The sequence below is a fragment of the Numenius arquata genome, chromosome 1 (assembly GCF_964106895.1).
Source record: "Numenius arquata chromosome 1, bNumArq3.hap1.1, whole genome shotgun sequence".
Classification (NCBI taxonomy): domain Eukaryota; kingdom Metazoa; phylum Chordata; class Aves; order Charadriiformes; family Scolopacidae; genus Numenius; species Numenius arquata.
The window spans coordinates 115774-135968 of record NC_133576.1 but is presented as its reverse complement, the minus strand read 5'-3'; the positions used below and the strand labels follow the sequence as shown (position 1 = coordinate 135968).

At 41.8% G+C, this 20195-nt stretch overlaps 1 protein-coding gene across 1 annotated transcript; it reads right to left on the bottom strand.

Moving 5' to 3' along the window:
* Window positions 1–696: 696 nt before the first annotated feature.
* FKBP4 (FKBP prolyl isomerase 4) lies at window positions 697–19954 on the bottom strand. Its single transcript, XM_074150320.1, has 10 exons — window positions 19701–19954; window positions 15987–16131; window positions 14596–14738; window positions 10114–10234; window positions 9418–9574; window positions 8013–8103; window positions 7584–7667; window positions 6670–6855; window positions 5936–6175; window positions 697–1959 (listed from the first exon to the last, which is right to left on the bottom strand). Exons 1-10 carry the CDS (start codon window positions 19782–19784, stop codon window positions 1861–1863), a joined length of 1350 nt encoding a protein of 449 aa, XP_074006421.1. The 5' UTR covers window positions 19785–19954; the 3' UTR covers window positions 697–1860.
* Between the last annotated feature and the right edge of the window lie 241 nt (window positions 19955–20195).

Sequence of the window (20195 nt, the reverse complement as noted above, 5' to 3'; positions counted from 1 at the left end):
AGGGCCCACCAGGCCGCAGCCCCGCGCCCACGGCCGGGTCCGGCTCGTCCTAACGGCAAAACCGCCTCCTTATCGCCTGCTAACGGGCTGTTTAACTGCCGTTCAACCACCGGGCGGCACAGCGCCCCGCAGCGCCCTCCTGCTCCTGTCGAGCGTCGGGCAGAGCCGGGTTGTTCCACTCCCACCAGGTGACGGGGAAGCGGGACGCTTCTCTTACTCCAAATACACTGTGTGGTGAGAACACCGCACAGGATGGATTTATAAACCGAGAGGTGTGTGCGTAGCTTACAAAGTAACAACAAGGGCAAAATGATACTTTCAAGAATTAGAAATTTGTAATTTGGACTTGGCCCCACGCTTACTTTCATAGCAACAGCAATTTCAGGCACAGTGGCTCTTGTTTCTAGTAATGATTCCCAACAAATCAGGGTACTTCCTTGCTGGAGAAAATGAACTCTTGCTTGACGTTCCTGCTCCCCTCACTGTTCTTCCGTGCCTAGAAATCCCCTCTTGTACCTGCAGCTGACAGACATTCTCACCTTGTTGTAAGCTGTCTGTAGCGCTCCCCTTAGAGGCAGTCAGGCTTTCGTAGGAGGTGAAACAGTTATCATGCACACAGGGCTGATAATGTTGAGAGTCAGATACCTGGCAACGCTAAGATTTTGCTAAGCAAATCAAATCAGCATTTCCTTAAATGTGATGATCTACCGATCGCTTTATTGTGCTTCTTACCCTATTCCTCCCCCACCCCACTGAAGCTTAGGATATCGCTACACAAAACCCAAAAGCACACCCACCCCCAAACGACACAAAACATTACAGCAGAAAGAAGGAGTGTATCAAGTAATAGCTTTCTTGTGAGAGGGGATAAGCAGACATTCGAATCACCCAGAACGTTGTAGTTCATCAGGAATAAGTATTTGTAATGTGTTAAACCATTATCACTTCTCTTTCAGGTATACATAAATGGGTTTTCTTCTGGTCCAGTTTTACCATGTGGAGGGTGAAGAGGAAGGTAGCAATATGAACAGAAAGTAAGCTCTATGCATCAGTTACAGACTTGCTTGTTGTACAATTTTCAGCAACGTATTTTTTCCCTTTTCCAAATATATGAGTAAATAATGTATGGATTATTGTGGGAATTTTCTGTGGCAATGAATGAACAACACAGAAAAATAATCAGTGTGGCTACTGTATAGCTATGTGGATGAGAAAATACCGATTGACCAAAGGATGGTAAACTCTCTTCATTCTGTGCAAATTCCAATAAAAACCAACAAAAAGTTCTGTTTTCTTTAGTTTAATTGGAGCTTTATTACTTTAGCTGTGACTTCACAGTCTTCACCTTCAGCAATTTGTAAAGAGGAGGCATACAAGAAAGGTTACAACACTTAATGGAAAGGACTCCCTACTGAACAGGAGGGAAGGGGGCAATGCCAAGGCAGGAGAACCAGGAGCGCCAATTTGTTCTCAAGTGTCACATGAGGACTCATGGAAAAGGCCGATTAGTTAAAAGAAATCAAGGAAATTAAATTTAGGAAGCAGAACCTGGGATTAAAGTGAGCTGGAACCAGAAGGAGACATACACCAATGGCAAAAGTGCAAATAAGCCAAGCAGAGTAAATCCAGACAGAACCCAAACAGTAACAGAAGCTGAATGAATAAATAAACTCCCTAGGATTAAACTAGATTTATGCTGCCACTCAGCTTCTTCAACAGACATACAAAGCTGTAACTGACTGCGGCATGGTGGCATCAGCCTCTGCTCCCCTGAAGCCACTGTCCAACCAGGTAGAAAAATAAAGGTCTAATTCACTGGAAATTCTTTCATTTACAAAACTAATGGAATAGGGTTTGGTTTTATGCTTCTGTGTCAACTTCTGATTTATCTTCAACTCCATTCTGCTCATCTTTCATTTCTTCATCTTGAGCGTGGCTGGTTTGAAGAGTAGCAGCTGACTAAATAGGGAAACAAAAAAAAAAATATATTTTTTTTTTATACAAAATTGCTAGCGTTTACTAACAATACCACACATGGTATTTGATTCTTATCACCAACATACCTGGCCTCCCTGCAAGACTGAGTTAAGATATTAGGACCTTTAGCCAAGAGAAACCAAGTTTTCTTTGCATTTTTTCTGCATCTAAGAAACTAGAAGCAGTTTAGAGGAGGCTGAGAAGTAATAATGGTGTTAGGTGGTTACGATTCGTAATGTGGCACGCATATGCTTGCCACATACTTTAAGGAAGTGTTCTCCCACAAACTGAAATTCATTTAGGAAGCTTCTGCACGGAACTGCTTTCGTCCTGCTTCAATTTCAATGTGATTCAGTTTCAGGAACTTCCATACCTTGCTCCCACCCCCCAAACTTGTATGAGGCACACCTGGACTCAAGATAGGAAGAAGCATCTTTGTTGGATAACTAGTTTCATAAAGAATGGCTTCAACTTGACAAAGGTCACTTGGATGTCCTCTGTAAGAAGAGCTTAGCTGGAAGAAAATTTCATCTGACAATGTGGTTTCTCTCAAAGTCCTCTCCTTGCTGTATCTTCCAGTCCACATAAAAAGGCATGGAAAACAGAGAGCCATGTGGTAAGGGCCAGAAGTCAGTTTTTCCAATAGGATAAAACCAGCACATCCTGACTTCGCAGTAATTTTCAAGCACAGTAAAGGAAAGTAGAAGTGTCTTGTCCTGCTCATCTTAAAAGACAGTGCAATGAGATTGCTATTCCACCCATCAGCCTAGCACCCTTTATTATGAGGTTAGGGGAGAACCAGACACGAACAAGCAAGGACAAAAGCATGCCCTGTTGGGAGAAGGGAATAGGAAAGGAAAAGGGGACAGAATCCTTAAACATTACATCAGCTTAGCTGCAACAAGAAATCACAGGCAAAAAACATCTAGGCATCAAAGGTCAACCTTTCATCCTTAGAAGCCTTCTGTGAAGCACACGAAAGCAAAGTCTCCTCTCCACAGAAAACCTGTTAGCTAGCAGTTCCAGGGCTTAAGATAAGGTGATAAACATCCTGACCTTTAAAAATTCCTACTTTACATATGTGAACTATTCGAATTCATGAAAAGAACTGCTTATGCAAGAGTGGCTGTCGTACTTCAACAGACAATAAGATATGCAGATGTCATGAATTTCAGAAGTCCAAGCTGCCTTCTTAGCAAATCAGAAGACATTTGGTAAACAAACTCTTCTCCAGAACTCTTGAACTTCTCCTACCATCACTAATAAAGAAACCGTTGGAGCTAGGGTAAAGCAACATAAATGAATTAATAGGAAAACATGTTTTCCCGCAAGAAAAGTCCCCAGGACTGACCTGGGCAGTGTCTTGTTTACAGTTTCATTTTTGGGTTTTATATAAAACCTAATCCATTTGAAGTAGCCTAGATGACTCTGAGAAAAAACAATGTAAACACATGCACATTTCCAAGATCATCTTAACTACTCAGAAGAAAGAACCAGGCCAATAGCAACCTGGCCTGTATAAGAAATAACGTGGCCAGGACTAGAGAAACGATCGTCCCTTTGGATTTGGCACTGGTGAGGCCACACCTCAAATATTGCATTCAGTTTTGGCCTGTCACTGCAAGAAAGATACTGAGGTGCTGGAGCACATCCAGAGAAGAGCAATGAAGCTGGTGAAGGGTTCAGAGAACAACTCCTGTGAGAAGTGGCTGAGGGAATGGGTCTAGTCTGAAGAAAAGGAGGCTGAGGGGAGACCATATCACGCTCTACAGCTAGCTGAAAGGAGGTTGTAGCAAGGTCAGTGTTGGTCGCCCCTTTCAACAAGTGACAGGACAAGAGGAAAGAGCCTCAAGTTGCACCAGGGGAGGTTTAGATTGGATATTAGGAAATATTTCTTCACCAAAAGGGTTATCAAGCACTGGAACAGGCTGCCCAGGGAAGTGGTTGGGTCACCATCCCAAGAGGTATTTAAAAGACACGTAGATGTGGCACTTAGGGACACAGTTTAGTGGTAGACTTGGTAGTGTTAGGTTGGACTTATCTTTTCCAACCTAAATGATTCTATGACTCTATAAACTGATTCTATCCAAAGTAGATGGGAAAACTGAAATTAAGTGCCATGTCTTTGCAGTATCCCAAACAGTCTGCAATGCAAAGACTGCAAGTCTGCCTTTTGCCAAGAATACAACTACCAACTGTCTGTCTTAGGGGCTGAAGTGTACATTTTGAAAAGCACAAAGGCAGCACTTTGATACTTTTAGTGAGTATAGCTTGTTTCCGCAATCCACTCTTCCTCTCTGAACAACAGATCTTGCTGTGTCTCACACCTCGTGGAGGAAGCTGTGCAGCAGCTGTGCTAGCCAAAAGGCACAGCTGGCAATTGAAACCTGCCATTTCAAAAGTGAAGATGCCCAACAGTGAAATAATTCTAGTTTAGTTTCTATATCTTTATCTTCCTGAGATTTTTCATTAAAGCCTACCAAAAATTAAGGTACTGCATGGCTACACGTGACAATGTCTAAAAGGACAGAATTCTTTCTTCCAAGCTCCATTATATAAGCAAGGACTGTTGAAATCAGGCTGCTTTAGCCAGATATGGAAATACATGGACAATGACACTTTCCTTGCAGAATCAGTGGGTAATGTCTGTATTTGTTGTTTACACTCCTCCATGAGAAGCAGAACTAAATCCATAGAACTACTGCTACTCTTAAGAGGAAAAAAATACAACAAAACCCACAACCAAAAAAGCACAAACAGAACAGCTTGCCCACCCAGTCATCCAGTTAGAGGTGATTACCCTGTGCTTACTGTATGACTACTCTAGCAGAGTAAGAGATGAAGAATGGAAAACATCTCCCGTTGTCTCTGGGATGTTAACGGATTTCAGATATATCTCATTTTGAAAGACTGGGGGAGGGGGAGGAAAAAAAAAAAAAAGATTTGTGAAGCATTTAATATAGGGAATTGTCAACTGAAAGTCTGAGATGGCCGAATTGTCAGCATACACACATCTGAGGACAGAGGGCCCCTGGACTCATTGACACAGTTAACCACAGAAAGTGACATACCAACGTCCAACAATTTTTTAGATTCTCCACGCATATTCTAGGAGGGTGGACACAAAGATCTGTGAAAATAACCTCACAAGATGCAAACTTCTGCACTCCCCAATGTTAGAGAAAAATTGATTCTGATGTAAATCCCGGATTTGTCTTGGAAGTTACAGGTTCACCTAGTCCTTCTAGACCATCAAATTTAAGGAAAACAAACAGAACATTTTCTTAGTATGCACAATTCTGACTGGTAACTTTGAATGTTTCTTGCTAGCTGGTACAACCTTCTTATAACTTGTATTGAAATATTGATACTGTTAACTGAACTAGTATTACTAAAATTCTATTGCAAGCTTAGTAGGAAAACCGTCCATACAGTAGAATCTTCTGACAGTCTGAATTCTGACACTTCATAATCAGTCTGCGACATTTGAGATGGAGACCACATTTTGATGTCCCTTTAGAAGCAAGATGGTCCTCAGCACCATCTGTATGACAGACATAAGGTCTCAGTAGATGGGCCACCCAGGGACCAGATCAGACTGTTATTTAGAAGATCAGTTCAAGGAGAATAGGCACTTTATCCAATTCTTGAAGGTTATCGTGTTTGCATCTCATCACTTCAATTGCTCTCTGATTAACACTGCTCTGTGGCAAAGTCACTTGAAATTAAGTAAAAGCATTCTGTGCCACGCTTGGTACTACTAGCTGTCTTGTTCAAACAAGATGGCCTAATAATTTTGACTGTTGGCTATTTGCGGTCTTTTACCCCAGAGAAAGCTACTTGAGTGTTCTCTGACTATATTTATCTGTACTAAAAAGTAAGCTGAATGCCTAAAACACTATTCCTTGTCTAACACGTGATACCACCTCTTGTTGTCTCCTGGAGTAGTGTTACTTACCTTTAAGTCTTTGTCTGCAAGCCTTTGGAACATGTTGGCATACATCTTTTTCTCTTTCTCATGCTGCTCCCGTATTTTTTGCTGACAAGTTACCAGTTGCACTTTGGCAGCTTTGTTACTTGGATAAATTTGTATCACCTTCTGGAAATCTCCCCTGGCCAACTCAAAGTCATTGACAGCCAAGTGCGCTTCTCCACGCCGGAAGAGGCCTTTCTCATTGTTGCTATCCAATTCAAGAGCCTACATTAAAGAAACAAAACAAAACCACATTCAAGAATATTTTTTCTTTTTTAAATACAATATACAGTCAGAATACCAAAGACTGTCAGAAACTGTACCTTCTGATGTAGATTTATGAGTCCTCTCAGGGCTTACTAATTAAGGTGAGTTGAATACAGAAGTACGAGGACGACTGAATATATTAAGCTATTTGACAGAGAACCAGCAAGTCTAAAATTTAGTCCCGGCTCTATTCCAGCTCTTTGAGGGGCTTTGCCAATATGACTACCTTCACCACATCTCAGTGTTTCTAATTTCTAAATACTTGAATATTCTCGATGTAGCAGCTAGTCAGTAAGAGATATTCAAAGGACAGTAATTATGAAAATAACCTGTTCTTCCAGCTGGTAAGAAAGACCAAACACCAAATGGTCTGGTATTCCTCAAATTATTAAAGCAAGAGACAAAACTGTCAGATTGTTTGTGCAGCTTAAGAATAAATAAACCCTTACTACCTTGTTGCAGTTCTCCAAAGCCTGGGAGTATTCCTTCAGCTTGAGATGACACATAGCTAGATTAAGGTGGGCAGCAAGCCTCAAGCTTTTGGCTTTTATATCCTCCTCGTCAGAGAGTCCCGATTCATGCTCCAGCCATGACACAATCTTCTTATACTGTAATGCTGCCCGTTTGTATTTCCCCTCCTGTAAACAAGGCAATTCAATTATCACACAGCTCGCCACAGTAACTTTTATCTCCCTCTTGCTCCTCCTGCTTACCTTGAGCGATAGATCTGAAAAAAGTAACTCAGAGTAATCAGAAAATAACTTCTATCAAAAATATACTACTTCTCAAAGCCATTCCTGCACAGAATCAGAAAATCTTTAGGAACACCTACCAGTTCCCCCACTAACGCTAGGGGTATAGCTTGGCCTATACATAGGCCAGCATCGATACTTCACTCTCAACTCCCACCTTACATTTAACTTTTGATACAGAAGAAACACGGGGCATTTTCAAAACAGCACAATTATTCCTGTGTCATGAAGATAATGAGAAAGTCTGCCTTTAGCTGGTCAAATCGTTTGAAACAGCTTCTCCACACCTCTATACCCAACTGAATGTTGTTCATTCACAGCACTATCCCACAGTTGGAACTTAAGTACTGTAAGCTTGCTACTATTCAATTTATGGCAAAGTTATCTGTAGGTACAGCAAAGAGCTCTGACAGAGAGAACTAACCCCCTGCAGAGTTAGTTCTTTGGATATTCCAACTCTGAGGCTTTTTTTTAAGACACCTTCCCCTCCAGTCCTCCCTTTAAAACATCACAGAGAATGACCACCACTTTGAAATGACAGAAGCTGCAATCATCATTATCAGCTCATGACATGGACTAAGAAAGGCTATTATTACTTGGGGACTGTAGTTTACCTTGAAGTACTGAGTGCCTCTCTCCTTCACAATGCAGCTTTGTTCCAGCTTCTCATCTGTGTTCATTTCCCAAGACTCCTTAGCCTATCCAAACAGAAACAGTTCAAGTCAATGACACAGCTTCTGGAGAATCCAAGTAGTTATGCTGCTTCCCACTAACAGTATGGTAGAGATTGGTTTGGCAAAGCAGAGTTTGCACTGCTGCTGGAAACTGGGTTAAAACAGGAGAGACACTGATGGCAACAGACAGGGATACATTAAGAACAAGAACAATTTCAGCCAAGAGCTCCCAGTGTGTTACCATCTTTGACCAGAGTGGCTTCCCTATTTCAGATCAACGTTCAAGGATTCCATCATCCTTGTTTAAGCTGCACTCACACTTCTTCTCCCACCTCCCAATCTCTTTGGGACTTCATATCTCATTCCTACCTTTTCAAAGCTTTTGAGTTTCACTTCATACTGCAGCTCTGCATCTGGAGGGATCTGGAATTTCTCCTTCCCAGCGCTTCCAAAACCGTAACTGTAAGATGGGGGTGGGGGTGGGAAGGGAGGTGGAAAGAAAGAAAGAAAGAAAGAAAAGAGTTCAAAAACTATCCAGCTAGACATATTTACTACATAGGAAGCTGGAGGCAAAAACCCTATGCAAATGGGTTGCCCATCCAGCATTATTACAAGACATAAAGGCTTGAAGAATTCTGGGTACTATTCTAAAATTTGCAAGCATAACGCAGAAGCAAGCTGAAGAAACCTGAGGTTAATTTCATTAATCTCTAGGTTTCCAGTTCCCATTTTTTTTTAAAGTTCATGTGAAGGAAAAGCTAGTTATTTCTCCATCAAGGAAAAAAAGTCCTTTTGAGTTATACATATTTTGCTTTATATTAATGGTCTGAGACCGGATGTTTCCTTCAGAGCACCTGTATTTTAGTACTATTGTCAGAAAAGCAAAGACAATGATAAATACAGAGATTAAGCGAACAGCTGTACACTTCACATACTGCCAATCAGTCAATTAACAGTAAATGCCTATAGAAAGGCTGCACTGCAACTCCAGTAAGAAGCTGCAGATTAGTAGGAAAACCCTCAAGATCAGATTGCTTTGCTTTTCTTCTACCATCAGGTTCAGTTCCAGTTTAAAACACTTAAAAACTGCAATGAATTAGAGTTTGATGGAAAAAATCAGCACAAACTCCACTTGCTTCACATGTGTTCTCACTATAAAGAGAAAAACAGTCTTAGATATAAGCAGAATTAAGGCTACAATATTGGGCAACCATACGTCTCAGTTAGCCATTCTTAGTCTCAAAGAGTTCTCGTAGTCGTCCAAGGTTTGGATGTAACTCTGCCTTCTGTCTCACAGCAATCTTGAAGGTCTTTTTCCAAAAGGCTTTCAGAATACCAGTGAATGTTTTCTACTGACAAAGTACTTCTGATACTCTTTACTAACTACATCACCTACAGACTACCTATTTGGTCACACTGGGCTGCTCAGAAGGCTCATCAGCTCTTTTTCTACTCTGAGGCCGTTTTTTAGGTATCTTTATATGCACTGCTGCACAGTAAGTACTGCTTTGTTAAGAGGGTCACAAAAATTTAAGTTAAGGACAAGAACAGTAGTTTTTAATATTCACCGAAATCAACATTATAGAGACACTTAAGTAAATTTCTTGTGCTAGTACTACACAACCTAGTGGCAAAGCGATCTTAGCTTCATACTTTTCATACATCAAACTTTTGGGACTGATCAAGATTTTGCTACAGAACTGAAAAAAAAAGCGAAAAGGCATTCTTGCCAGATGCTTAGTATAAGCCCATCAAAAGATCAGAAAGAGCATACTTAGGTTTGAGATAGAACACAGATTCCTCTGATTTCTCCATTTTTTGAATTGCTTTCTCCAGACCATGAGGAAGATCATAGTTGTCACCTTCTCCAATCTCAAACTGCAATTCTCGCCTGTCAAAAACACGATCTCCATATTGGCCTTCAAACTGGACTAGTAACAAAAACACAAAACAACCAAGAGAAAAATCAGAAGATATCCATGTGTGACAAGGTGCAAGTAGCACAGGTAATAAAAGGAGTATCAAAGTGTCCTCCTAAACAGTCTTTTCTCTTTTAACAGCTACCTATGCACACTAGAAACCATGCAAATAGAATTTCTGCTGCTAAACTTAATAACCCCCCTTTTTTTTTGTTTATCTATCTGTAATTTTTTTTTCACTCCAACAAGTACCAGAACTACTTCTGCTCTTGTTCCTCAGCAAATGGAAATAATTTACTAGACTCATCTAACTTATTTGATCAGATAACCACTTTATCAGATTCAGTATCTCTGGAGAACACAGCTGCTGCTGGAAAACGTAAACCTTGCTAGAAATAGAGAATGAAACCTTACTCTACATTATTAAGTTACCTGGTAAAGGAAAGAGAAGACACGTATTCCTCTCTCTCAGGGCAAGGTTTTGTAGACTGGGAAAAAGGTTCTGCCCTCCCACATGGTAAACCCATTTACTATTTGTGAAACGTACTTACTCTCTACAAGTGCACCTTCATTAGGCTTGGAGTAGCCTTCCCCTTTTTTACGGATTCTTCGGATGATGCCTCCATCTTCCTCATCAGTGAGGTCCTCGCCCTTGAACTCAAAAAGTTCTATCTGTGGAGGGAAGAAAAGCCTTGCATTTATTCTCATCACATCAATTCAGTAACTCACAGAATCTGTTCTCCAGAAATATTTGAATCTATAGCTGTTCAGGAAGCCACTATCCTAGTTAATGTCCTGTAAGATACGACATAGCTAAGGCTATGAAGATGCCATATTCAATAGATACTGGATGGAAACCTACTGAAGAGTTTCAGATTATATTCAGGCCTTTATGGTTTGTTTTGTTCCTCCTCCCCCCCTCCAGCAATCTTGGTCTCCCAATAATACAAATTAGATCCTTTAATTGAAAGGACTGTGAACCTGGCTTCTAAACAAAGCTTAGGGACTACTGCAAAAAAAAGAAAAAAATTCTATTGGCTTCTTTAACAGTATTTTTGCTAATGTCTGCAGGCAGAAGAATGGATAGTATTTTCTGGGCTTGAGGTTTTGTTTGTTTATTATGAGGAAAAATACCTTTTGAACACATTAAGACAGGAAGAATTTGCTGTCAGCTGCCACTTTGCAGTGCTACCACACTGATCGGCAGCTGTCACACCCTCTCACTCTACAGTCAAGTAGAATCACCAGTAATGTCGCTGCATCCAAGAGTCAAGGAGGCTTGTAAGTAGGAAGAACCTTGTAAGCTTGCAAGAAGGAAAACTAAATATAAAAATGCAATTCTTAAATCCTGATTATACCCTTAATCCCATCTATGGTCAAATCCAGATCAACTTTTAAATGCTTGGATTAGAACCCAAACTGATTCCAAATGCTTGTCCTGCAATATTAAAACAAATTCAAGAATATAGTATCTTTGCAGACCAATTATTCCCCACCTGTTTCTTCATCCTTTACTCTTGTGCCACAGGACAATAGTTTCTAAACTTCTGTGCGATTCTCCCTTGCATGCCTGAACAGAGGTAGTGTTCTCTTTTTACTTTTTATATTTTCCCTTCTAGTCTTGCCTTATCCTTGTGTATCATGGTACCATTTCAGAACAAAATTATTTCCAGAAGAATGATAAAACAACAAAACCATGATCTGGCCCACCTTTAATCTAAACTTGTTGCTGGAACAAATTGTTTAGAATTTTTTAAGAGCTAGTGTTAATGTAGGAGATAACTACCCAGGCTGAATCTTCAGATGCCCTCTCAAGTCTCTGTTGCAAATCATAGTATGAAGTGGGACTACCTTGACAAGATGGAAAAATAGTCTAGTCCTAAAAGAAATTTGTTGTTGCTGCTATGAAATTAAGAAAAAAATCTTTTGCTCTCCTCTGAGTAAAACAATAGTAAAAACAGCACAAAAGAGTAAGTCATTATAATCAGTGTTGTTTAGACTAAGTACCTTTTAAAAGAAAATAAAAAGTTCAGGGCTAATGCTATGGAGGTTCACGGCACTGGACTTACAATGCCCAGAATGCAAGAGGAATTGAATATTCACCAGCACAAAGAGTACTTCCACTTTGTATTTTGATGGCTACCTAGTAACAATATTCTGGTCTTTCTCTTCAGTCTGCCTGAAACAAGCTAAGTCACTCTAGAACATCCCTCTGATGATTATACAGGTTCCCCCCTCCCCTTTTTTTTTTTTGTTTTGTTTTTACCTGAACAACAGTATTCTATGGAAGAATCAATCTATTTATATTGCTCAGCAAAAGCAATCGTGAGGAAGAAAAAAAACCCCAAAACCCAAACCGTAAGACTCGCATTATTTCAGGTCATAACCAAATGCTGATATGGTAGTGACACAGCTACAAAAATCTTCTAAAAGTTTTAGAGGGTCCTTTTTAAGGCAACTAATACAGAATTTTGGTATGGTGATGGCACTTGCAAAGAAACCATGCTGACATTGTTTTAAATAATAGCAAGACTAAAGAAAGAGGAAACTTAAAGAGATTTAAGCACCTGAGAGTTATATAGTCAGAAATCACTCCTACCTAATAAAATTTAGAAAAACTTTCTGATCTAAGTTTCACCCCATCCCCTCATTTTAGGGCACACCTGTCACTGCTTATTTGTTGTAGTCAGTCATCTGCAAGCCAGTTTGTTTGGGATGCACAAAACCATCATAGGCAGCTTCATTGCTTTTCTTTCTTTCTTTCTTTTTCTCCTCTAACATTACTGCTCAGGCAGGCATTAACCATATAAATGGTTATGAATGAAACACTACTTTTATCTGAACAGTACCTACAAGATGGAGAGGTCAGATTGGGAAGTGAAGCATCTGGATGCTTGTATCAGACTCATTAGTACTCTGATGAAACAAATCCTACCTTGCAGTTAGTCCTTTTATTTATCAAAAGGTTTGGTATTATCTCTTGTTGAAGGACAACGGTGTAGCATCCTGTGTACTAGTGCTAAGCCCTTAAGAATGCTTTATTATGCTGCCAAGGTAGAAGGTCTTGAGCTTTGAGACACCACTTATGTTCAGTAAAAAGCAGAGAAGCTGAATATCTTCAATAATTGCTACACTTTGTTTTTCCTTTCCCTCAACCTAAATGAAGTGAGCAGAAAAAGGTAGAGGGGCAGGGAAAAAAAGCAGAGTTTGCATTTGAACCTTCAAGTCAGAACACAGTAAATATGTGTTAGTATTTTTATCTCACCTTCAATCCTGCCTTGTTACCACCTGCATTTGTGCAAAGCACACAGCATTCCAGCTTGTGTAGTTTGATCCAATATAAATCAGCTATGACCATCCTCAGAATTATATATTAAAAAAATGCTGTTTAAGAACAGCTTTACAAGATTAGTCAGCTGCAGAAATAATGGCATTAATTCTGGTGTACTCAAAACAAGTTCTCATCCCTTAGTGGCTTAGGATACCTCCTGCTAGCAGTATTTTTTTAATCCTTCTGCACAAAATACATCTTTAATACTATTACTCACAAGTTCATGGAAAAAAGAAACGTAAATACACTATCCAACGTAATACAAATACAAGATCCAACTATGTTTCATTTACCCTTCTTAACAGATGCTCATTGTTTCCATTAAAATCAGACCCTGCTCCACAAACTGTTTTTACCTTTCTCGAGTATTAGATAAAACATTCAATCTTACAGCAATCATCAGAACTTAAAACTTCCCTCATGCCCCCCAACGTAGGAGTCCATTCCATTGATTAAGTATTTCAGAACAAAGTAATTTTAAAAATTACTTTTAAATAGAGTCTATCTGCTTTCTCTTAGGTGCAATTAATTTTAAAGCATTTCTTGGAAAATTGAACTGTTTCAACAATTATAAAAACATATCCTCCCAAAACACTGTTTAGACTGTTTGTCAAAGCATGCTCCAGGAACAGCTTTAGTATCACACTCCGTGGAAAAATCAAACGCAGACAGACAGCATTCTGAGCAACCACTCTCACTACTGAAATAATACACAAGAGACAGCTCCTATTTCCATCCCCTTTTGGTAGGGTTGGATGGGTTGTGAGGGGGATACCTTAAAGATCACTAGGTATCAAATTCTGTCCTTTGCTGAGGAGGTTAAGAAATACACAAGCTAATTGGCTCCATGCTTACCAAGACATGCAGTTCACCTCTAAGGAGACCAACTGTCCACATGAATTGAAAAACTAGCATTACTCAGACACCAATCTCAAGAGTGCCACATCTGTCCCAGGGACCAAGCATGTACAACTTTCTATGACGGTAAGATTGACCAATGTAGCCTGGATCCACAGACTTTGGTAATCAACAAGCAACCTGAATCCAAACTGTTCTTATGGTGATTTAAGGCTTATTAAAATGCTTAGTCCTACAGAAAACAGATCATGGTTACAGGGCTGTTCAAATACATTTTATATTCTAGCAGTTTATATAGAATAATTATCTCTTTTCTCCCTCAAATAGCTCATAAAAGATTGTGTTAATGTTGCAAAAAAAAACCATTAAAAAAGAATGAAAAAATATATTACTGAGGATATTAGTTATTCTGTTGTTGAAAACTTCACAATGTTTAAAATAAGTATCATTACTTTGAGCACCATGAAGTGGAAAGAGGATTAAAGATCCATTTTCAACTACTTCAGAGTCTACCACTGAGACAGTCCTTCCTCCCCTACCCCACCTCCATAACTTGCACTCTCCTGTAGTGAATCATTCCATAACTGTAAAATTAAAACAATGAACACTGGAGAACATTTAAATATTTTAAAGACTCCAAAATAAGGGAACCTGAGCCACTGCAGATCAGTAGCAGCCAGACTAGAACTCTATGCTTTGCCCACACTACACTAATTGATCATATTTTTCTCTTAGAAAAACCTAACATTATGGTTTTGGAAGGATATTACATCACACATTTTCTACAGTGAAATATGATTTTTGTTTTTCAAGCATACAGTTTTAGTGACCATCTCTCACTTACCTCAAAAATCAGTGTAGCATTGGGAGGTATCTTTGGGGGGCTCCCAGCTGAGCCATAGGCGTATTCTGGTTTACATGTAATCCGACAGATTTCACCAACCTTCATAGTCGCCACAGCAATGTCCCATGCTTTGATGACTTCTCCTGCAAGTCAAATTTCAACCACATGGTTGCTAGGCACACATGAAAGACACAATCAACTGTGAAACTGAGCATCATCACTTTTAGTATACAAAAACTAAGAGCAGAAAATACTGAACAACTTGTGCTCACTCTGATTTATGTACCTCAGTTTTAACCCTAATCAAATTACAAAGTTACCTGGGGAATTTGGCTAAATTTCTTCATTCTAGGTGTAGTGATTCTTTTCCTCCTCTTACTTCCTCGCCTATACAGGATACAGGTCATCTGAACACAGACATGGGCTTCAGGGCTTGGCACAATCTCAAGTGTGAGGAAGTAACAATAAACTATTTGAAGAGGAAGGTCTTCGGGTGCGAGATTGCCTGCTTCTATTTTGAAAACAATCCAACACAACAGCCTTTTCTCTCTGTACTTTATCAGTTGGCAAAGTGCAGCAGCACGAGTGGTAACTAAAAGTTACATGCACTTGAAACAGAAAGGGGGAGGAAAGCAGAAGTAGTATTCCTTCTAAATCCAAAAGTAAACAGAAGCTGGAATCTCAAGTAACAAAATCCTATCTCTTGCTCATGCTCTCCTACTTGCTGCTGCTTTCAACTCAATCAAGCAGCCTATTAGTCTTGTATTAATAGATACACTTTGTATCATCTCAAGTTTCAGTTCACTGCAGAATTTCTCCCCCAAATAAAGAAGCAGCAGGTAAGGAACTGCCAGGGAAAAAAAACTCCGATCAAGTTCAGATTTGCTGGAACAAGGATGTTTGGATATTTGCATTTAAAAAAATGAAGGCTTTTGATAATGAAGAAATACAGTGCTTCAAGATTCATATTTGAGTTGATGTGGGAACTTAGTGAAAAAGGGAGTACGTTTCATCACGCTGCAGCTGACCCTGTGGCACCCTGTACCAGTATCTAGTCATAATTAAGTATTCCTGAATTTGAGTCTTCTGCCAAAGAAAAACATCAACAAAATGAATATTCTATTTAACTACCCTTTATTACTATGCTTCAGGGCAAATTTTCTCCCCTGGAGTGCTTTGTCTGAGGTCCTTCAGCAGGACTCATCAAGGGGCTAAACAGTTTTCTCTTCAAAAAAATCTCAAAGCCATTCTGATAGGCCCATTCTAAGAGAATAAACCTTAAGTTCTGAAAATAAGTTTAAATAGCAACTTTAACATGCAAAGGAGCAACACATGCCAGGAAATCCCATCTCTATTATCAAAACTGATCAATACCAAACACAAGATATTACCTTTCCCCAAGTCAAATGAAAATTTGTCTCTCCTGTCCAGACTGGAGTCAAATTTTGTGCCATCAAGAAGCCATCCTGTGTAATGGACGGTCACTTTATCACCTATCATTGGAGACTCTGTGCCACTGCCTTCTCTCTTGACAACCTGAGAAAAACAGTAAGCAACATTAAGATGATGAAAACGAAGTCTGCCTATTGGACATTAATTCCATTTACTTAGATGCATGATCATCTTCAGTAGATAAAGGATTTGCAGGTTTACTTCAGTTATCTGGAAATGGATTGACTGTTCTGTCTACAAATTAGCAGTGCTGCAAATGCAGGAACCTCAAAAGTTGGCTTTGCTGTGATATGAGAACTTAATTGGCAACAGTTGGCACCAGCTTGCAGACCTCTGCATCTATAGTTAGCAATGTCATTTACCTTTCCTCAACAGGATTTTAAATGTTCTTGAAACTTTACCAGGTAAAGCATTAGGCAGGGTTTTTTTTGCTTTATTCAAGTACTTTCCTCACCACCCCTCTATCATTACTCCCGAGTTCTGTGTTCTAGGCAAAGCATTTAAATAAAAGGAGCTGGTTCTTTCCCTGCAAAGTCTATTCTAACACGTAATCTGAGATTAATCGAGTTAAACTGGTTTAACAAAGGTTAACAGAATCTTTCCCCAATGCAGGTTAGTTCTAGCAGCTGACACAGTAAAACTTAGGAATTATTATACTGTATTATTTGTCTTCCTACAACTCTGGCACAGATTGCCAGCACCCTAATTTCACATAGAACTGCAAGGATTTGATTTTCTTTTCAAGAGGTTCTCCAGCCTGGCTAGCAAGACCAGTACCAGCTACGTCTAGACTACACAAAAAGCAAGATCAGCCAATCTCTCTGGTGTTCATTTGAAATGTGTATTAAAAAAAGGGAATAAACCTGACCTGCCTCATAGGACAAGGATACGAAGCCTTGGCCACAACTCAAATTTGAACTTCAGGAATTCTGTTTTCTCCAAGACTGATTGAAACCACCTAGCTCTGAGGCAAAGTTCAGCATTACTTTAGCTAGGCAAAAGGGAACCAACGGAGGACCCTATTTGCTTGCATCTATAGAGACCTGGCAAACATACTGTTCATACAAGATAAAACATTTCTTTAAGGGCAGTTATACAGAAGTATGGATTGGTATCCATCCTTTAAAGAAAAGCTACAAATATGCCATGCTTCTATACCAATCGTGTTTTTCATTGAAGGAAGCAGACCTTTGGGAGCCTCCTTCCCAAATTCCAACTTCTTGTAACTAACTGCTGGCAGCCTCCTGCTTTGCGTCCCACCATCTTTGCAACCGACTATAGGACTGAAATGCCAGCAGCCTCCACCCAAAGCCAAGACAATGTGAAGCCAAGACAATGTGGACAGCTTCTGTGAGACTCTTTAACAAGCTGAAAGTGCCTCACTGGATGCATAAAAGACAAAAAAACCAACCAAACAAACAAAAAACCCCACCATAAAAAAATACCACCTGCTCAGTTTCCTAGGGAGAGAATGCTCAGTGTGAAAAGGGATGCCTAACCTCACAGAGCACGCTATCCCCTTACCCTGCACCTCCCTGGTGCTACCGCAGTTACTAGCATTACAGAACCAATCTATTGATTTCTGTCCCAAGGCAGGCAAAAGTTCAAGCAACTACTCTCACAGAAATAAGTGAACAGAGACATCTGAAAATAACGGGAATCTGATAACCAGCCTAAACTATATCATGCTTAGATATAGAAAAAAGAAGCATACTAGTAATTTTAAAGCAGCCAATCTGAAGTCACTTTGAAATAATAACTGCATTTAATGGAGATTTACTAAGCTTTTCCAAATGCCATGTTCTTGTAGTGTCATACCAAGTTGACCAACATGAAAGTAGTGAATATCTTATTTACAGTACTTATTCAATATTATTTTGCATTTATTTCATTTTCAAGAGACTCAAGTTTTACTTTTTTCATATACTCAATATGGCAACCCTGTTTTCCATAGTCTACATTTCCCTTTCAGGTGGAAAAAACAGATTTTTCTGTTCGTATTGCATTTGCAAGTATTTCTATTTCTAAACTTCAATACTTAGACTAGAAATAGCGTAAGCATGTTCGGCAATATCAGGTAAAAACCTCTGGATACTATTCTAATACAAAGCTAATGAACAAATAGAAAAAAAAAAAACCCTCTCCTGGAATCAGTGTAATGACACCACTACAAAATTGGTGTAGATTAGTTCAGAGTTAGACCCTTTACTTCAACGGGTATATTCTGCGCTCTGGCAATTACTAAAAAAATAAAATCCATGAAGGCTGGACTTCATGACCTCTACAGTCTTTTGCCTTATCAATTCACAATTTAATCTTTTTTGAGGTTTTCACAACCTCAGTTCTTTTAACAGGATTTTCTCCTCCTCTCCTTTAAAAGTCACCTGCTCCTTCTCCATCATCAAAAGGCAGGTAGTGCACGGAGTAGGTAGAGACTCACTGCCTTTTACCACACTAGGGGATCAGAGATGCAGGAGACCCACAGGCAGCTGTGAGATGAGAACTCCAACCCGATACCGTGCTACGTGCAAGAAATACGAACTCTCAACAAAGCATGTTAGCAGGAAACAAGGGAAAGCAGCGTATGGACGTCAACCGCGCATCTTCAATCTGGTCCCTGATATCCTCCCTGAACTGCAGACGGTGCCTCTGTGACAAACCCAGAATTTAAAGCCAGAAGCCTCTAAGGTTAAAACTAGAATTATGTCTTTGCTGTGGCACCACTTTTCTTCTTCCAAACACCGTAACGCTGAAATTTCACTGTGACTAAAACACGCTTCTAGTGATTGTTAAAATGCTAAAGAGAGACTAAAGAAGTTTCTAGAGCTGTGGAAATAGGAAATATCTGACAGAGGAAGTCGGTGCAACTCCCCCTCATGGTATCAACTCCGCTGTCCTTATCAAACGACTCCCCGGTACAAAGGGAAGAAGCCAGACTACCGGTATCCCCCACACAGGGCACTAACCCCACCGCAGCCAGCCCTGAGTCCGGCCCTGCCCACCAGCTCACCTGCGGCCTGCGCGCCGCCAGCCCTCCCCCTGAGGCCGAGCCAACGGGCGGCCTCCCCGGCTCCTGCCGCCCGCCGTTACGTCAGCCCCGCGTCTGCGACGCACCATCTCAGGGCTGAGAGGCCGCTCCCCCCAAGATGGAGAGGCCGCTCCCAGAGGCCCGCAGGCGGGCAGCCACCGGCAGGGCTGCCGCGAGCCCACGCACGCGCCCCGCCGAGGCACCATCTTTAATTCCTCAGCCCCCGCACACGTGCTGGGGGCGGGCCCCGACTCCGATCCCCCCCCCCTCCCCGCAATGAGCCTTGCGGGCACAGCCGCACTCCGCGGGCCGGGCGGACAGACCGCCCCAGCCCCGGGGAAAAGCCCGAGCGCGGAAAGAAAGCGCCTCCCAGCCCTTCCCCCCCCCCCGTCACCCCGGGGCGAGCGGCCTGGGCTCCGGCTCGCCCCGGCCGGGGGGCGGGGAAGCGGGACTGGGGACTCGCGCCCACCCCGCGCCGCTGCCGCCAACGTTTAACTGCCAGGGGTGCGCGAGCCTGTCCCTTCCCCTCAGAGCACAAGGCGGGCTCCCGCGGGGCAGAGCGCCCGCTCCCTCCCAGAATGTGGGGGGTGGGGATGGGGAGCGGTCACCCGCAGCCGCCGGGTACCTTCAGGACGCCCTCATCCCGCTTGGGGGTGATGTCCGCCCCCTCCAAGGGAGCCCCGTCCGCTTTTATCTCCTCCGCCGTCATCCCGCCTGCCGCTGCCACCGCTGCGCAGGGAAGGGCCGCCTGACGGGGCCGGGGTCGAGACCGGCCTCCCCCCGGGCTGGGGATAGCGCCTCGCCGCGCCTCCGGCTCCGAGCAGCGCAGGCCGGCGCCCCGCGCCTCCTCTGCTCCTGCCTTCGCCGCAGCGCCGGCCCCCGGTCGGCGGGGAGGAGGAAGAGGAGGGGAAGAGGGAGGGACCGAGAAGTTTCTAGAGGCAGCCGGGCTGCCGCAAAGCGCCCGCCCACGCCAGGGGCCGGGGAGAAAGTGCGCGTCGCCCCTGGGGGCGGAGAGGCCATCGCCAGCGAGGGCGGGAGAGGAAGAGGAGTTTATTCACCACAAGGAGGAGGGTTGCGCTTTCACAGCGCTGGGCGGAGGGGGAAAGCGCGCCCCTCTCTC

Coding starts and splice junctions, on each gene's coding strand:
- FKBP4 (XM_074150320.1), bottom strand. CDS start 19,784: ATGACGGCGGAGGAGATAAAAGCGGACGGGGCTCCCTTGGAGGGGGCG. Junction 16,132..19,700: donor GGGATGAGGGCGTCCTGAAG/GTACCCGGCGGC, acceptor TGTTTTTCTCAG/GTTGTCAAGAGAGAAGGCAG. Junction 7,668..8,012: donor AACTCAAAAGCTTTGAAAAG/GTAGGAATGAGA, acceptor CTGTTTGGATAG/GCTAAGGAGTCTTGGGAAAT.